The following is a 16684-nucleotide window of genomic DNA, read 5'->3' as shown; positions in this document are numbered from 1 at the left end:
GTACGAACGAAGCTTCCGGGCTGCAATAACTAGTGCATAGGCCCACTTTTCTATCTCTGGATATCTCGTCTCTGCTCCCTACAACACTTTACTGACATAGTAGATAGGTCGTTGGACCTAATCTACCTCTTTTATCAGTACCGAGCTGACAACCTTGTCACTTGCTGAGAGGTACATCTCTAAAACATTGCCCAACTCAGGTCAAGTTAAGACTGGTATACTAGCGAGGTACTTTTTGAACTCATCGAATGTGAGCTGGCACTCTTTGGTCCATTCAAAACCTTTGCTTTTAATTGCCTTGAAGAAAGGTAGGTAGCGGTCTGCTGACTTGGACATGAAGCGACTCAGGGTAGCTATTCGGCCATTCAGCCTTTGAACCTCCTTCAGTTTTCAGGGTGGTTTCATGTCTAGGATGGCCTTAATTTTATTCGAGTTAGCCTCAATACCATGCCGGTTAACGATGTACCCTAGGAATTTTCCTAAGGTGACACCAAAGACACACTTATTCGGATTTAACTTCATATTAAATTTACGCAAAATTTCAAAGACTGAATGCAAGTCTTGTATTAAATCATGCGAAAATTGGGTTTTGACGACCATGTCATCTACATAACATTCTATTTTTCTGTCAATCAATGGCTCAAACAATTTATTTACAAGTCTATGAAAGGTTGCCTCGACATTTTTTAATCCAAAGGGCATGACCTTGTAACAGTACAAGCCGAGTTCGGTTATGAAGGCAGTCTTTTCTTCGTCAGCTGGGTCCATCTTGATCTAGTTGTAGCCCGAATAGGCATCTAGGAAACTCAACAACTCATGCCCTGAGGTCGCATCCTCCAAATGGTCGATCCTAGGGAGTGGGAAGCAGTCCTTTGGGCAAGCTCGGCTCAGGTTGGTATAATCGATGCACATGCGCCATTTACCGTTGGCATTTTTTACCAGAACGGGGTTGGCCACCCAGCTCGGGTAATGGACCTCTCTTATAAAATTGGCTGCAAGGAGCTTCCCGACCTCCTTGTCAACTGCCCTCCATCGCTCTGGGCTAAGTTGTGTTTCTTCTATATAACGGGCCTAACTACAGGATCAGTATTAAGCTTGTGAGTTATGAGGCTAGGGTCTATGCCGGGCATCTTTTCCGTGGACCATGCAAAAACATCTAAATTTTCAAAAAGAAACTTACCATCTGGGATCGCAGAGGCTCCTCAATGGAAGTGTCGATCTGAAGTGTCCGAGCTGGGTTCTTCGTCGATGCCGGGATGGAGACCGTCTCTTCCGTGGGTGCAGCTCGCTCCTCACATTGCTCCGTAGGTCGCTCCAGCTCGAGGTCATTGGCCACCTTGGCTTTCCCTTTGAGGGCGGCGACGTAGCACTTGCGAGACTCAAGTCGGTCACCTCGCACTATCCCAATTCCGAAGTCTGTGGGGAACTTCATTGTCAAATAGTAAGTGGAGACCACTACACGTAGGGCATGGGTGATCGGCCGTCCTACTATGGCATTGTACAGGGAGGGGGTTGCGACCACTAAGTAGTCGTGGTTGAGCCTCACTATGCTAGGCCAGGTGCCGACTTCCACAGTTACTGTAATCATTCCCAGGGGCCTGACTTCCTTTCCGCTAAAGCCTACCAGGGGAGTGTTCGCGGGCTTCAACTCGCTCTCTTGGAGCTAGAGTTTGTCAAATGCTGCTTTGAAAAGGATATCTGTCAAGCTGCCAGAGTCGACGAGGACACGCCTAACTTCAAAGTCATTAATATTTACCTTTATAGCAAGCACATCATCATGGGGGTAGTGGACCCCGTGTGCATCGTCCTCTATGAAGAAGATCGGGTCCTCCATCCTTGGCCGCTTCGGGGGATTCTGCTCTTCCCAGGCGGCCTCACGAGCTGATGTCCGAGCTGCCACTGAGGTACAGCCCGCAATGACCAAACCTCCAAAAATAACGTGGATAGTCCCCCGAACTGGTCTCTCTTCAAGGGGTTGCCTCTACTATTGTTCTGCCTGCTTGCTAGATTCGAGAGCATCTCTACTCTGCTCCCCCTGCCGACCTTTATTATTATTATTATTATTATTATTATTATTGTTATTATTATTATTATTATTATTATTATTATTATTCTGTACAAAATTTCTCAAGTATCCGCGATGGTTGAGCTTCTCTATCTCGTCACGGAGGTTTTTACAACTTTCGGTGCTATGACCATGGTCTTTATGGAAATTACAATACAAATTCTTATTTTTTACACTAGGATCTACCTTCAGCCGAGGTGGTCACTTCACATACAGGGTGTCCTTGATTGCCATGAGGATCTCGGGATGCTTCGTGTTCAGGGGGTATAGTCCATTCTTTCGGCTGGCGGAGCTCAGAAAGGCTGACTCGGCCTTGCCCCCTGAGCTGGGTCCTTCTTCTTCTTGCTATCACCCTGAGTTGAGGACTTTGTTTCCCTTTTTCTTTTCTCAAGGGCATGTTCACCTTTCTGGTTAATCTCCTCCTCTATCCCTATAAACTGATCCGCGAGCTTGAGGAACTCGGTCACAGTTTTGGGCTAATTAACAACCACATGCCACTTGAATTCTTTGTGGGTAATGCCTCGCTTGGCCACGGTGAGCCGAACTGCGAGGTCCAAGTCGGGTATTTGCAAACAAGTGTCATTGAACCATTTGATATAGCTTCGAATGGACTCCCCTTCCTTCTGGACTATGCGAAAGAGGCTCTCCTAAGTTCTCGGGCATTTCTTACTGGGGATGAAATGGGAAGTGAAGACTTGCACGAACTGCACTCAGCTTCTTATCGATTCGGGTGCAAGGTTTCGGTACCATGTGCGCGCCACTCCTTTGAAGCTGGTGGAGAAAGCCACGCACATGCAGGATTCATTGGCCCTTACTAGACGCATCTGGGACTAGAAGGCATCAACATGGTCATTCGGATCGAAGGATCCGTCATACTTATCCAGGGGAGGAAGCTTGAAGTCCTTTGGCATAGGAACAACAAGAAGTTCTAGTGACAAGAAGTTTTGTGCATCAAAGCTGAAGTATATTGGAAGCACTCAAGTGCTAAAAATAAACAAGAGCACAATGAAACAAAAGGGCAAAAGGGTATTCTTGGAAGTAGAAATACAATCATTGACCGAAATGGGGAGAGTGAAATGCCATTTCCCATTCTTGAAATACAGTGACAAACCTGATCTGGAGCTTAATTATAGCTAAAGATGCATCAAATACTCCATACAAACAACAAATAACAAAAATATAATCTCAAACATTAGAACTAAGAAAGAATAAAACCTCAAATCCTTAAATTATCATTTCCAATACATGCTAACCCTCTTATTTAATTATGTGTTGAAATACTACCTAAGAAAAAGAAATAATCATCCAACAATCATTAGTACTTATTCACAGAGCAATGGAGATACAGATTAGCAATTTTTCAATATCCCATCCATCCATCAACATATATTTTCAAGAGATGCATTGGGATACACCTTGGATACACGTGTATTGGAGAAAAATTAAAATATGCATAGATCTATTCATAGAAACACTATAAATACTTCAATAAATCATAAAAATACATCAACAAAACTAAATATAAGGCCTCAATGAGGTATATATACATTAAATTAATATATTTTAATGGTTTTATGAAGAAATACATCATAGTCAATTATAATTTCATTCAAAAAATCATATGCTTAACTATATTTTATAAATTATAATTCTTAAGTTTTAAGGGATGGGAAAACCCAACTATGCTATCTAACCATAAAACATGTATTTGCAAAATTTTTGAATGCAAATATAATTAATAATTATTTCTTATTAAACAATTATTATTTACCTTTTATTTAAAAAAAATACAAAAATAAAAAATAATTAAACATTATATAACAAATTCATAAAAACAATTATTCAAGAAGAAATTTCAATTCCTCTATGGATATGGTAGATCATCCATAGATCTATAATATAATCAATCTTGTGATTAAATCATAAAATATAATTAATTATTAATCATTTTTAATTCTAAAAGTATAAAAATTAAAAAAATATTGGAAAGGAAATTGCAATTGCTCTATGGATATGATAAATAATCCTTAGATCTAAAATATAATAAGTCTTTTTAGGAAGATAAAACAAGTACATTTTCAATTTTTAGTTTGTAAAAATCTCCTTATAATACTTAAAAGTGATTTTGAACATATTTAATTTAGATCAACATAGATTTAAATGTTTTCAAGTTTTCATGGAAAAAATCATAAGATATTATGAAAAATTAAAAAAATTTACCTATTTTGTAGTAATTTTCAAATCTACTCACATGTTTTTTTTTGTTTTTTTGTTTTTTTTTTGCATATCTAGCACTTTATAATTGAGATTTGGAATTTTTGAGTCATTTGGGAGTGAAAGAAGGCTTGTTTCAAGGGAAAGAAGCTTTCTTTTCCCTTTTATTTTTTCTCATTTTTGTCTTTATCTTTTTCATAGCGTATTAGTCAATACGCTTGATACACCTCTAGTATGACCCGATATGGGTCTGATACGGTGGGAAAAGATGATACCATAGATTTTCCACCATATCTTGTATTAGAATTTGAAAGAAATGATATGATATGCCATGTATCAGGTGTATCTTGTCAAAAATTTGAAACCTTAAGTAATTCTATTATTATTCTCCAAATAACAAAACTAATGAGGACAATATTGAAAAATCAGGGTGTTTTGAAGATAAGATAATTTACCATTCTCATTTTTATATGTGGTTATTAAATAGATTATAGAAAATCAAAGGCGAGTTTTAGAAATAAACCATAGTTATTTAATGTTTGATTTTTGACCACATACTTGAATTGAACGAGTTTTCAGGCACAAACAAAGCTTCTACATGTATTTCAAGACAGAAATGAGCAACTTAATTAATGTTCCAACAACATGACACATGTCTTCCAAGGGCTTCAGGACAAAGACTATAAATTCCCTCGCTATTAATCCCTTTCTTCATCATTCATCACAAGCCCCTTTTGAGTAATATTTGTGTTGTGACTTGTGAGTTCCTAGAGAGGCCAAAAGAGAGAAAAGATGGCTGACAGTTCTCAAAAAGCGAGCTTCCATGCTAGTGAAGCCAAGGGCCAAGCTCAGGTGAGCAATATCCTCCTATATATAGGTTCATTATATACTCCAATTCATCATGTGTATCGATATATGCATGCATGCGTAGAGCATAATGTGGCCATGGGTTTCCATTCTTGATCAGATTTAAGCTTTTCCTTGTAGGCTAAGGCAGATCAATTGATGGACAAGGCAAGCAATGCTTATGAATCAGCCAAGGAGTCATGCCAAGAGGTCCATTTCATTTCCCAAGCAAAACAAATTCTTGTTCTAGCAATGCTAATAATGCAAACAATCATTTTTGCAAGTATAAATTTTAATTGGTTTTTTATTATGTGTAGGCTGGTCAGCAAATGCAGGCCAAGGCACAAGGGGCGGCTGATGCTGTCAAGGATGCCACCGGGATGAACAAGTGAAAAGATCTTGCTTCATGGATGTTGTTTTGGCTTTTGAGTTCTTTTATTTATATTACATTATATAATAAAATGTAGCTATCCATGTCAGCTTAATCTCCCTCTCTCTCCCCTTCTCACATTGAGCTCTTTATGGTTTTTTAATTTAAAAAAGTTAGAAAAAAATAAAAGACTAAGCTATTTATACTCACCTACAACCAATTTAGTTTCCTAATAATGAATGTAATCACTCCCCTATAGAACATAGTTATCTTTTAACACTACTAGCCCATGCATCACATGACCCCAATAGACTAAAGGGCCTCTCCACTTCACTATGGTAGCATTTTCTTTTAAATGAAACTATCCAAAATGTGGTTACTTCACTCTCAAAAAATCTATATTTATACTATATATAAAAGTGTCGATGCAAAGTGAAAGATTTTTTGAACTAAAATTACCCTCTATTTTTTTGTTTGAAAAAGGGTATAAAAGTTATTTTATTACATTACAACTTTAATGTCAGTTTTAATGGCTAATAAAATGCCCTTATTTGAAAATGTAACGTCAATTATTACATTTCACCTCATTTAATCCCCTCTCATTAAGCCTTATATTTAAGGTATTAACTCCCATTTTCTCTTATTAAATCCTATATTTAAGTTATTTTTTTACTAATAAATGCTAATAATTATATCTAGCTATGCCAATATTTTAAAAAACATAAAACCATATATTTTAAAATTGACTCAAAAACAAAACCACTCTTTATCTAAGTGGTGACTAAACAATTCAACCACCTGAATCAAATTGATAAACCTATGAAATCATAATTAGGTAATAAAAATTTTAAAATAAAAATAAATATAGAAATTTACAAAAATGTAGAAAAAGTAGGCATGTTTATAATACTTTTGTTAATCAAATTAAAAAAGGGTATTAAACAAGAATTATTTTTATCAATAATGAAATTGAAATACATAATTTAGAACTGACCAAAAGTGAAATTATTTTACTATTTGGCAAAGATCAATAATTCAACTTTTTGGTCAAATGTGTTAACATTTAGTGTCATGAATAAATAATAAAAATTAATAAAACATAAAAATAAAAAATATATAAATTTTTCAAAAACACATCTAGGCACATGTATGATATTATATAGGGAAAATTCCGGATTAGTACCCTGTACTTTGGGCCTAGTTCCACTTTGGTCCCTAAACTTTAAAATGTGATAGTTCAGTACCCAAACTTTCAAAGCGTGAAAATCCAATACCTACCGTTAAACTTATTGTTAACTGTCATTAAGTGGCATTTGAAAAAGACACAAATGCCCTTTGAGTATCATCTAATTTTCTTTATCAACCATTCAAACATTAGCAAAATGTTAATAGTCCCAAATCCTTACCTCTTCCATTCAAGAAAGTTGGGATCACCAAAATGCCCACTCAAATGTGACCCCAGCTTTCTTGAATAGAAGAGACAATGATTTGGGACTGTTAATTTTTTGTCAACATTTAGATGGTTGATGATGCAGCGCAATCCAGACACTCCTACTTGGCGGATGTCTGGCTCCTAACTGGCGACGGACGGTACCTGAGAAGAGGAAGGTGAAGGATTCCCAAGCAGCTCGCCCGGTGGGAATACTCCGATGCTTAAGTAAGAACTTTGAAAGAGCTATAAGAAATGCATAGAGAGCTAAGAGTGCAGACAGCGCTAGATCAATTCAATTTCATTCACCCCTTGGAAACCGGGGCCTTTAAATATAGATGTTCTTGTCAAATCGGGCGTAACCGCCACTGACCCTCTGTCGCACCCGTTATTTGCCAGGGCTGCGCAGGTAACCGTTGCAAAGTACTGCCTAATCTAATGAGAGACACGAGCCGGAAAGGACAGGCATGCCGCCACCTGTTGAGAGACGTAGGTGCAGTCCGCTGGGCTGGCAGGGACTGTGCTGTCAGTTAGGAGACGTGGTGCAGTCTGACGGGTACGGTCTTATCAGATAAGAAGCTTCCTAAAAACGCAGCATCTCTCAATAGCGAGCTACCTTATAATGAGCTCTTGGAGGTATTCTGAGGTGATTTCGCCTGAGGTCGCCTTTGAGGTGGTCCTCTTGGAGTGTTCCCTTTCAACATATTGGGGTCAATGAGCGCGAGCTCGTTCCGTGGTGAGCTGTAATGAAGCGAGCTAACCTCCAAGGACTTTAACGAGCTCGTTACTCGGTTGTAGCCATGCTGTCATGTTGAGTTGTTACTTATGCCGTCACGTCCACATGTCACCTTCTTAGGAGGTCGGGTCAAATCACCCTCCATCAGTTGATAAACAAAATTAAATGACACTTGAAGGGCATCTGTGCCTTTTTTAATTGCCTCTTAACAGCTGGTTAACAACTGGTTAATGTTAGGTACTAGATTGTCATGTTTTGAAGTTCGGGTACTGAATTGTCGCATTTAAAGTTCAGGAACCAAAATGGCACTAGACGCAAAGTACATGGTACTAATTATGAATTTTCCCTATTACATAATTATCATATTAAATAAAAAGTAAGTGTGACATATCATAATTATTTTTACACACGGAAATACAAAAAAAATTAAAAAAAAAAGTGAACACATCTATAATTCTATATTTACACTACTATTAAAAATATGAATAAGATTTTAGAACTTTCTTTTGACTAAAATACTCATTTTTTAATTTAATCCTTATTTAATTGTGAGGTTTAAATTATAAATTGAACTTCTATTTTTCAATTTTCACCTCATCCATTTCCATCTATTTAAATCTTACATTTCTTTGATAAATGAACAAAAATAAAAAAAGATAGACAAAAAACACAAAGCATTACAAATAGAAGAATCTAGCTAAGCAGGTAGGCTTCTTAGTGATACTTCAAACTTCACAACTTGATTTGATTATCACATATTTGGATGAGGTTTTTATGTAATCAAATTTGGATTTTGCAATTTGCATCTGGTTAATAATAAAAAAACAAAAAACTATAAAAATAAAAAATACATACTTATAGAAATTTTTGGATACATTATTACTATAATTATCATCATCTAGAATTTCCACATGCAAAGCACATGCATGCTTTCTAGTAAAATAAAAAGTAAGAGTTATGACCTCCACTCTTAAAAATAATGCTTACTTTTAGTGATGTTAGATCCATATATACTAAAGCAAACAACCTCTATAATTTCATTTTCTAATGCAAATAAAAGATCCATCATAAAGATTTTCACTTCATTAATTGGCTCCTAGGTCACATTCTTTTAGACAAAGTGGGTCATTAATTACAAATTAAATCTGAATTAATCTCGTAAGGGTCCGTTTGGTTCATAGTTGGAATTGGAATCAAAGTTCATGAATGGTCTAATCCTCTCACCTATTTAGTTCAAACAAGAATCAGAATGGATTGGAATTAGCTAGAATGGATTCTCATTTCCAAGGGAGGGGGAGAGAATGACCGTTCCCACAAATGGGGGAATGTCATTCCTCTAGGAATGGGAATGGAATTCCAATTCTGCCCAATCAAACAACTGGAACCTGAATAGACCAAATGGACCCTAAATTTAGTTTTTCTTGGAAAGTTCAATGTTTGATGTTTTCTTTTCTTTTTTGTTTTTTGAAAATTTCAATATTCAATAAATATGAAATGGCCATTAAATAGTCATCCATTAATTCATGGGTCTCTTGGAAAGTTCAATATTCAATAAAGTATCAAGTTCACTTGACATGGTTTCGCCTCAAAATCAAAATTATCCTGATTTGTAGAATTTGATGATTCATTGGTTGAGTACTTGAAATTTCAATATTGTGTTTGTACATGCATATGTGCAACATATAAAGTGGAAAATTGATGGAAAGGAAACAACTCTTGGATCAAGAACGTTTGGCATTAATCTCTTAATTAACAAAACATCTATCTTTTGAAGCGAGTCATGTATTCTCCCTCCTTGAATTCAATATCTAGTTTCTTGATGGCACCAAAGTTGGAAAAACCATTATTTTTGTTATGTAACCTTAATATTCTATAAACCGAGCCATTATTCAAGTTAATTAAAGATATCATCTAAATTTTTAAAGTAAATTCACTTGAATCATTCAAAGGTTAAGAAAACAACTAATTCTGGGTACCTAATAGCCAACATTGTTCCTAAAGGCAAATAGCCTATATACAATTCAAAGCTAACTCAAAAGTGAAGTTGTTCTTATATTTGGTACTAGGTCAATAGTTTATCCTTTTAGGTTAAGTTAAATCTTGATGTTATAATTAAATAATAAAAAATAGAAAAAAAGATAAAAAGACAAAAAAATTACAAAATGAATAAATTTTGTAAAATCATTTGGGTACATCTCTAATATTAAATATTCATTATATTAAACAAAAATAAGTATAATAAATAGAAAATATTTTTATACACAAAATTATAAAAATATTGTTGAAATTTTGAAAACATATCATTACTATCATCATCATCTAAAACTGTCACATGCAAAAGACATGCACACTTACTAGTTAAGCAAAAGGCATCCTTAACAAGCAATTATAGACTTCTAATTCTTAGTATACATGTTTAGGCTAATCTTCTAAATTATCAAGTCCAACTATTCTAGAAAGGGAAAACCATACTTCACACAGTATTACAACAGATATACTAGTTAATTAGTAGGGGTGCAAATGGATCCAACTCTAATTGAGTTAGGCAATTCTAATTGGGTAAATTACAAGGACCCCCTGTACTATAGGGTCAGTGGAAAAGACCCCCTTGAACTTTGTCCATTAGACAAAGACCCCTCTGTTGGCATTCCATCAATTAACATCAAAAAGATTCTCACTTAGCTATTTAAAGTTTTTTAAATGTCCAAACTACCCTTTCCTAATTTATTTTATTACTTTTTTTCCTCAACCAATAGGACTGATAGGTACTTTTGGTGAGTAAGCAAATAGGCACCAATCTAGGTGGAAGTAATGGTGGAGGTGGTGTTTGTCCAGTGAAGAGGGCAGCAACAGGCCTGTGATCTCTCCATTAGTAGTTGGCTGACCCTCTGACCATCTTTGTGTGGGGGTGATTAGAAGAAATTAAAATAAAATAAGAATTGGGGTGATGTTCCTGTAGTAGGAATCGGGGCCATAGTTGGACGAGACTTAAGCCGTACGCCTCACAGGTCCCATTCCCTATAACTCAATCTACCACCAATGGGCACTCCGCATATATATCACACTTTGAGGTACTGAAGGAGGGGTAGGGATGTAGTAGACATATTAGGTAAGTATAATGAGTGAGCACTTAATAGTTGTGTGACACATGTCCCACTTAATACGTCTTTCATCCAAATGTTTTTATTTTGTTAGACATAAAATACTCATTATTTTATTATTTTTGTCAAAATAATTAAAAATAAAAACAATGAAAAATGAAAACCTAAACATGTTGAGAATTAAAATTCATTACATTTTCTTTTTTATTATTTTTTATTTTTAATTATTTTGATAAAAATAATAAAATAATAGATAATTTTCACTAATGAAAAAAAAACATTTGGATGAAAGACACATTAAATAGGACATGTGTCAATTATTGTGCTTACCTAACGTGCCTATTACACCCTGACCGAGCGGCAAGATAGAAGCGTGGCAACAATCATAACCAATAGTACTATATATATACATGGCATCTTTTGGTCTAAAATTCCCTTCCTAGTTTTTTAAATTTTGATTTCTTTTTATTTTTTAATTCAACGTAATTAACTCATGTTCATAGGTGTCATTCAATCAATCACGACTCTACGAGTATTACAAGAATTCGAGATATAGGGAAAAACCACGACTACTCTTTTCCTGTCTGTTTTTTCATCACTTTCCAATTTCAAGTCAATCACAGTAGCGTCATTTTACCCTCTGTATTTTCCAATATAAGGTTAATCAGTTAAAACGTTTTTCCCTTCAATTCAAGTTTAGCATTAAAAAATAGGAGCAGAACACCGAATCACAGTCATGGACATTTAGAGCTTGACTTATAGCTTCATTGTGGAGATTTAGGGTCTGATTTGAACTTAACTCACAACTTGATCATGGAGATTCAAAAAATAGGGGCGGAGCACCGGTTTCTTCCGGGCATCCCTTCACCCCCATTACAAAATCCAAGGTATGTTTTCCGATCACCAACTTCTTCCACACAACTTCCCCTATTCCATTGGTGTTTTATCGCTTCTAACCTGTTTACCCCAAACCATTAAAGACAGGGGATCATTTTTACCCAAGACCATTAATGACCACTGACCATGAAAGTCTAAATGGACCAATTTTGCTAAAATTATTGGTTGCCGGCGTTGTTCCGACTACTGACATTCGCTCTTTTCCACCATAAAAACACATTAATTGTAAATTGGCCCTTGTTTTGCATTGTGGTCACTAAGTAAGAGTTTCGCATCATGCGTTTCAGGGCCGATTCATTTCTGCTGATGTGTTACAGTACATCAGCAAAAAAACGGAATTGGCAAAAAAATGTATTTAACAATGGTGTTTGTCAAAAAATAAAATAAAAGGGATTATGGCGGATAAGGACAATTTTTGGACCCTATTATCCATAAAAATTATACTTTTAATAAAATTTTAAATATAAATAAACTTTTTAAAAATAATATCAATTAAAGACAAAAATACTGTTAATCTTCTTTTTTCTTCTTCTTCTTCCAATTCATTTATCATCACCACCGCCCATTATCGCCTCCGGCAACTTCCGACAACACCTCCGCCTACCTTCGCCGTCTTCACCCACCTCCGGCAATGCCTCCGCCTACCTCCGCTTCCGCCTCCGCGTCCGACAACGTTACTGGAGAAGACTCGTCAAAGAAACCTCCTTGTACTCGGCCATCAGCTTATCCCATTTCTCCCAGCACTGCTTTCCATCCCTCCATTGTCATTTTGTACTTCGCTCTCTTTAAATCTCAACAGTGAATACGATTGGAAGGAGTAAGGAGATATCCCTTGTTCATCTCTTCATTTTATTTCCTAAGGTTTCTGTATTTTCGGTTTTGTTGTCTCCAACAACTGCGAATTGTGTGAAGTGTGAACAAGGAACGTGGCATCAAATTCTGTTGCTGAAGCATCTGGCTTTCTTTTGCCTACTGCCTTCACTGGACCGGGAAACGAAGATGGTTTCTTCAACCTCAACATCCCAGGGGCGGCGGGTTTCCATTTCCCCACTACATCCAACATAAATCAAGGAATTACTCCATTTGATATCGGAATTCCACTAATTTCGATGTCAGATTCTGTGGCTTTCAGCTTCTTCAGTGACTCTCTCACGCCTCCTCGGAACAAAAATATGATTGATTGCGATGCAGATGGAGATCAACCACCAAATTGTTCTTTCAGCTTCATCAACTCGCAGAAGATAATACTCCCCAAACCCGAGCCATTCGATGAGCAACTAATGATGGACAATCCCATCGAAATGTGCATCTTTAGATAAGAAAGCTTCGATTAGACTCTGCCTCTTTGTGATTGGAGATTTTGTCAGTTACCGGAGCTCCATTCTATCGAACAAGCTTCTAAGGATCCGGGAATTTCGACTAGTTATCATATGTAGCAAAACGAGCTCGCCATCATTGAATCTTCTCCTCTAGTAAATCTTTAGTCGTCGTCGACTCTTACACACTAGAAGCTATAGTGAGAAAACACTTGGCTACAGGCGCCAAAGCGAAGCCCTTCGTCATCAGAAGATAAGGCTTGCCGTTATGCAATATGATACCGCAATATCCGAAGTTTGCTGGGAAGCTACTGGGATTTATTACGTGTCACTTCGGTTCCTGGGCCTCTGAACTCGATTAGCCGCCGAGGTGATTTTATGCCGAAGTGACTTTACGCCGAGCTCTGCATACCACTGACTAGGCTCCCCTTGCTGAGTTTTCATCCTACATACAGATTGCGTCCATGTGACTTTTATTTACTAGGTTGTGCCAAATTATTCCTCATCAATTGCCCCCCACTCCTCGTGGTAGAGGTCCTTACCCAGTGCAGGGACTTCACAACGAGCTTAGGTGGATTTGGCACGGAATCTAGGTGATGTGGAGGGGGAGTCGCTGGTCAGATCTGTTCGACCGTTCGGTTGAACCAGGAAGTAACCCAGATCGTGTACCTGGTATGCGCAGACGTCAAGCCGTTTGTAGACTCCGCGGACGTCAAAACACACGCTAAATTGATTTCAACCTCAGGGGGCATGCAACCGGTTTTCCTAGGAGCCATCGGATCATGTTGATCTTGAGCGTTGATTCCCAGATATACTGGCTTTAAATAGGGGCCAAATGGCCCATTTTCTTCACCACAAGTCCGCAAATCCACAATCTTTGAGGTCGCGCTCATGTCTTCTAGTTCGGTATTAGCCTTTTCTAGGTCTGAGGTCGCCTCCTTTTCTTCGGTCTTCCTTTTGGTGAGTCCACCTTCCTTTGCTTTTTCCCTTTGATTCCATTGTCCTTTCCTTTAATATGTCTAGCCTTAACTTAGATAGTCTTCTAGATGGGAATGGCGAGTCCGCTGGGGCTGAGGTGGGTACCTCAGCTCAGATCGTGGATCCTCGTCCTATCGAGGTGGTCACTTCAGGATAGGACGTGGTCCTCAGTCCACCCAAGGTAGACTCACCTCGGCGAGAATGAGAGGCTTATGGTAAATCAGCTTCCACCTCACATCGAGGTCGGCTGCCAGACAACTTCAGCCCATCGATAATGATGGCGAACAGGCTCCTAGCCTTAGTAGCCTGGTACAGACTCCCTAACGACCTTGTATATAGCATCACCTTAGGCAACTTTCCTTGGGATCATGATCACAACGAGATTGTGATTTTCGAGGAGCAGCTCGTAGTCGGTTTGCGTCTTCCACTTCACCCTCTTATAATCGAGATCGTTAAATTCTTTAACATTACCATAGACCAACTACACCCGAACTCTATCTGTAATATCGTAGGGACCATTTCTCTTTTCCATGATTGCAACCATCCCCTTGACCTCGACGTCTTCTCTTCGATCCTTTCCATTAAGAAAAACTCATCCTGCATTTTGCCCGAGCACAGGCAAACTTACTTCTTGTCTCCTTGTCCTGATTACAAACTGTTGCACGATCTCCCTAATAAGGTCTCAGCCTAGAAGAGGCGTTACTTTGTGATCTGCAACACTGAGGGGTGGCCCTTCCCGACTCACTGGAGGGCAGCCATCCAAGACCCCGGCGTTAGACTAGACTTGAAGACAAGGGAGGAGGTCTGATCTTGGGCCGATCTCAGCCTGAAATTCAAAAATTTCGTAACCGAGGAGAAGCTTGTGCAAGCCGGCCTAAGTCCTCTTGGCAGGTCTCTATTTTTTGTACTTTTTCTATTCGTTTTACTTCGGTATTGTATCTGACTTAGCTCATTTTTTATCACAGCTTCCATGGACGACATCCCTACCGATGAGCTCTTCGGGAGCATGAAGAAGGGGAAGAAGAAGAAGAAAGCCTCCAAAAATGTTCACGTCAAGACTGAAGCAACCACAACTAAGGCTGTAATTCCTGAGTCCGAGCACCCACCAGTTGTCGAGCAGCCTCTCGTAATCGATTTGGTCGAGGAGGACTCGGGTAAGGCCACCTCACCCCGCATGCCTGAGTAGGCTACGTCTTTAGAGTCTGTCCTAGCAATCGCCACTTCTTTGGGTAGCGATGCTCTAGTTCGGAGCATTTTGACTCTGAAGTTCGGCCTTCTCAAGAGAAAGGACGCGGTGTTCACTAAGGAGATCGCTCATTGGACTAACTTGTCAGTTGCTCAGCTCAGGGCCCAAGCGGCCACACATTGTATGGTGGTATGTTCTTGAACTTGTCTTTCAAATTGTCTTGTACTTAGATTTTCCGTATACTGATATTCGTTTTCTTCCCTTGGTAGGTGAACTCTTCCATCCATGCCTTCGCTTACCAGTCCGAGGTGAACCTAAAGCGGGCTCTCGAAGCCGAGGAGTCTTCCCGAAATGTCCACGCCGAACTGAACTTAGCTCGCAATGAAATCAACCAACTGAAGAACGATGCATGAGCTAAGAAGGACCTGCTAACTCTTCTGATATCAGAGAAAAAGGAGCTCGAAGAGCGTGAAATGGCATTGAAGAGGGAGATCAAGAACCTCGAGGCCCATGTGAAGGAATGAACTGAGCTCCTGCTTCACGCGATGGAGGAGGCCAAGGTTAAGGCAATTGAGGAGTACAAGTCCTCGGTGGAGCTTCGGGAAAGGTTGGTAGAGGTAGGGGTAGTGGGCTACCGCAAGGGGTTCTAGCTCAGTAGGTGGTTGACCTGATGTGAATTTTCTCACCTCGATCTTAGTGCCATCACCACATCGAAGATCACCAAGGAGATGGCCATTGAAGTTGCAAAGGATCCGAACTTCGAAGCGGAGAGTGATGACGACCTACTTGATTACGAGGGAGAGGAGATCGGTGCTGCCGAGGACCATATGGAGACAGATCCCCCTACAAAAGTCTCCACTAAGGATGACGGCCTACTTGTAATGCTCAATGTTCCGAGCCTCCGAGCTCGATTAATTGTAATCTTTCTCTCAGTTTTTTATTTTTTTGTACTTAAAGTTCTTTATCAATGAAATATAAATGTTTTGCAATCTTTGTGTGCAAATTTTTCTAAGTGTAGATTACTCCCAAGTTGGCGAGCAAAACCAAATAGGAGTGAACTTTTTTCTAAGTATAGATTTCTCCCGAGCTGGCGAGCTAAACCAAATAGGAGTGAATTTTTTCTAAGTATAGATTACTCCCGAGCTGGATATCACGATCTCCTATACAGTTGTTCATCTATGAGGACATAGTTGGCCAATTGTCGCTCTACCCTCCGAGCTGCATTGCGTTCTACAGGTAGGGTCTTGTGGAGTAGATAATCAACGAGTGGGTCAATCCAACTCGGTTCTACTTGCAATACGGGAAAGGCCTCTTCTGCCCCACTGAGAAAGTTGGGCCGAGGTAGGTCTTCTATGTACACAGTTCGCATAGTGTTGTCGCTCATACTTGCTAGTCGTGACAGAGCGTCAGCCTCGACATTCTTGGACCTTGGGATTTGATTGATGAAGTAGGAGCGGAAGCTCGACAGGATCATTCTGACTCTGGTTAAGTAGGCTGCCATGGTCGAGTCATGAGCTTCGTATTCACCATTGACTTGGTTAATTAC

At 38.7% G+C, this 16684-nt stretch overlaps 1 protein-coding gene and 1 long non-coding RNA gene across 2 annotated transcripts; both read left to right on the top strand.

The window, feature by feature from the left end:
- The first annotated feature begins 4910 nt into the window (after positions 1-4910).
- On the top strand, positions 4911-5610 carry LOC148877575 (uncharacterized). The gene is made up of 3 exons (XM_088942170.1): positions 4911-5131; positions 5267-5335; positions 5443-5610. The coding sequence occupies exons 1-3, from the start codon at positions 5072-5074 to the stop codon at positions 5515-5517; spliced, it is 204 nt and encodes a 67-aa protein (XP_088798296.1). The 5' UTR covers positions 4911-5071; the 3' UTR covers positions 5518-5610.
- Positions 5611-14252: 8642 nt separating this feature from the next.
- LOC148877574 (uncharacterized) lies at positions 14253-15989 on the top strand. Its single transcript, XR_016110262.1, has 3 exons — positions 14253-14843; positions 14918-15327; positions 15408-15989. It is a non-coding gene; the product is annotated as an uncharacterized LOC148877574 (long non-coding RNA).
- Positions 15990-16684: the final 695 nt, after the last annotated feature.

The sequence above is a fragment of the Nelumbo lutea genome, chromosome 1, assembly GCF_056320005.1.
Source record: "Nelumbo lutea isolate HS-2025 chromosome 1, American lotus-T2T, whole genome shotgun sequence".
Lineage (NCBI taxonomy): Eukaryota > Viridiplantae > Streptophyta > Magnoliopsida > Proteales > Nelumbonaceae > Nelumbo > Nelumbo lutea.
This window is presented reverse-complemented; position numbering and strand designations above follow the sequence as displayed.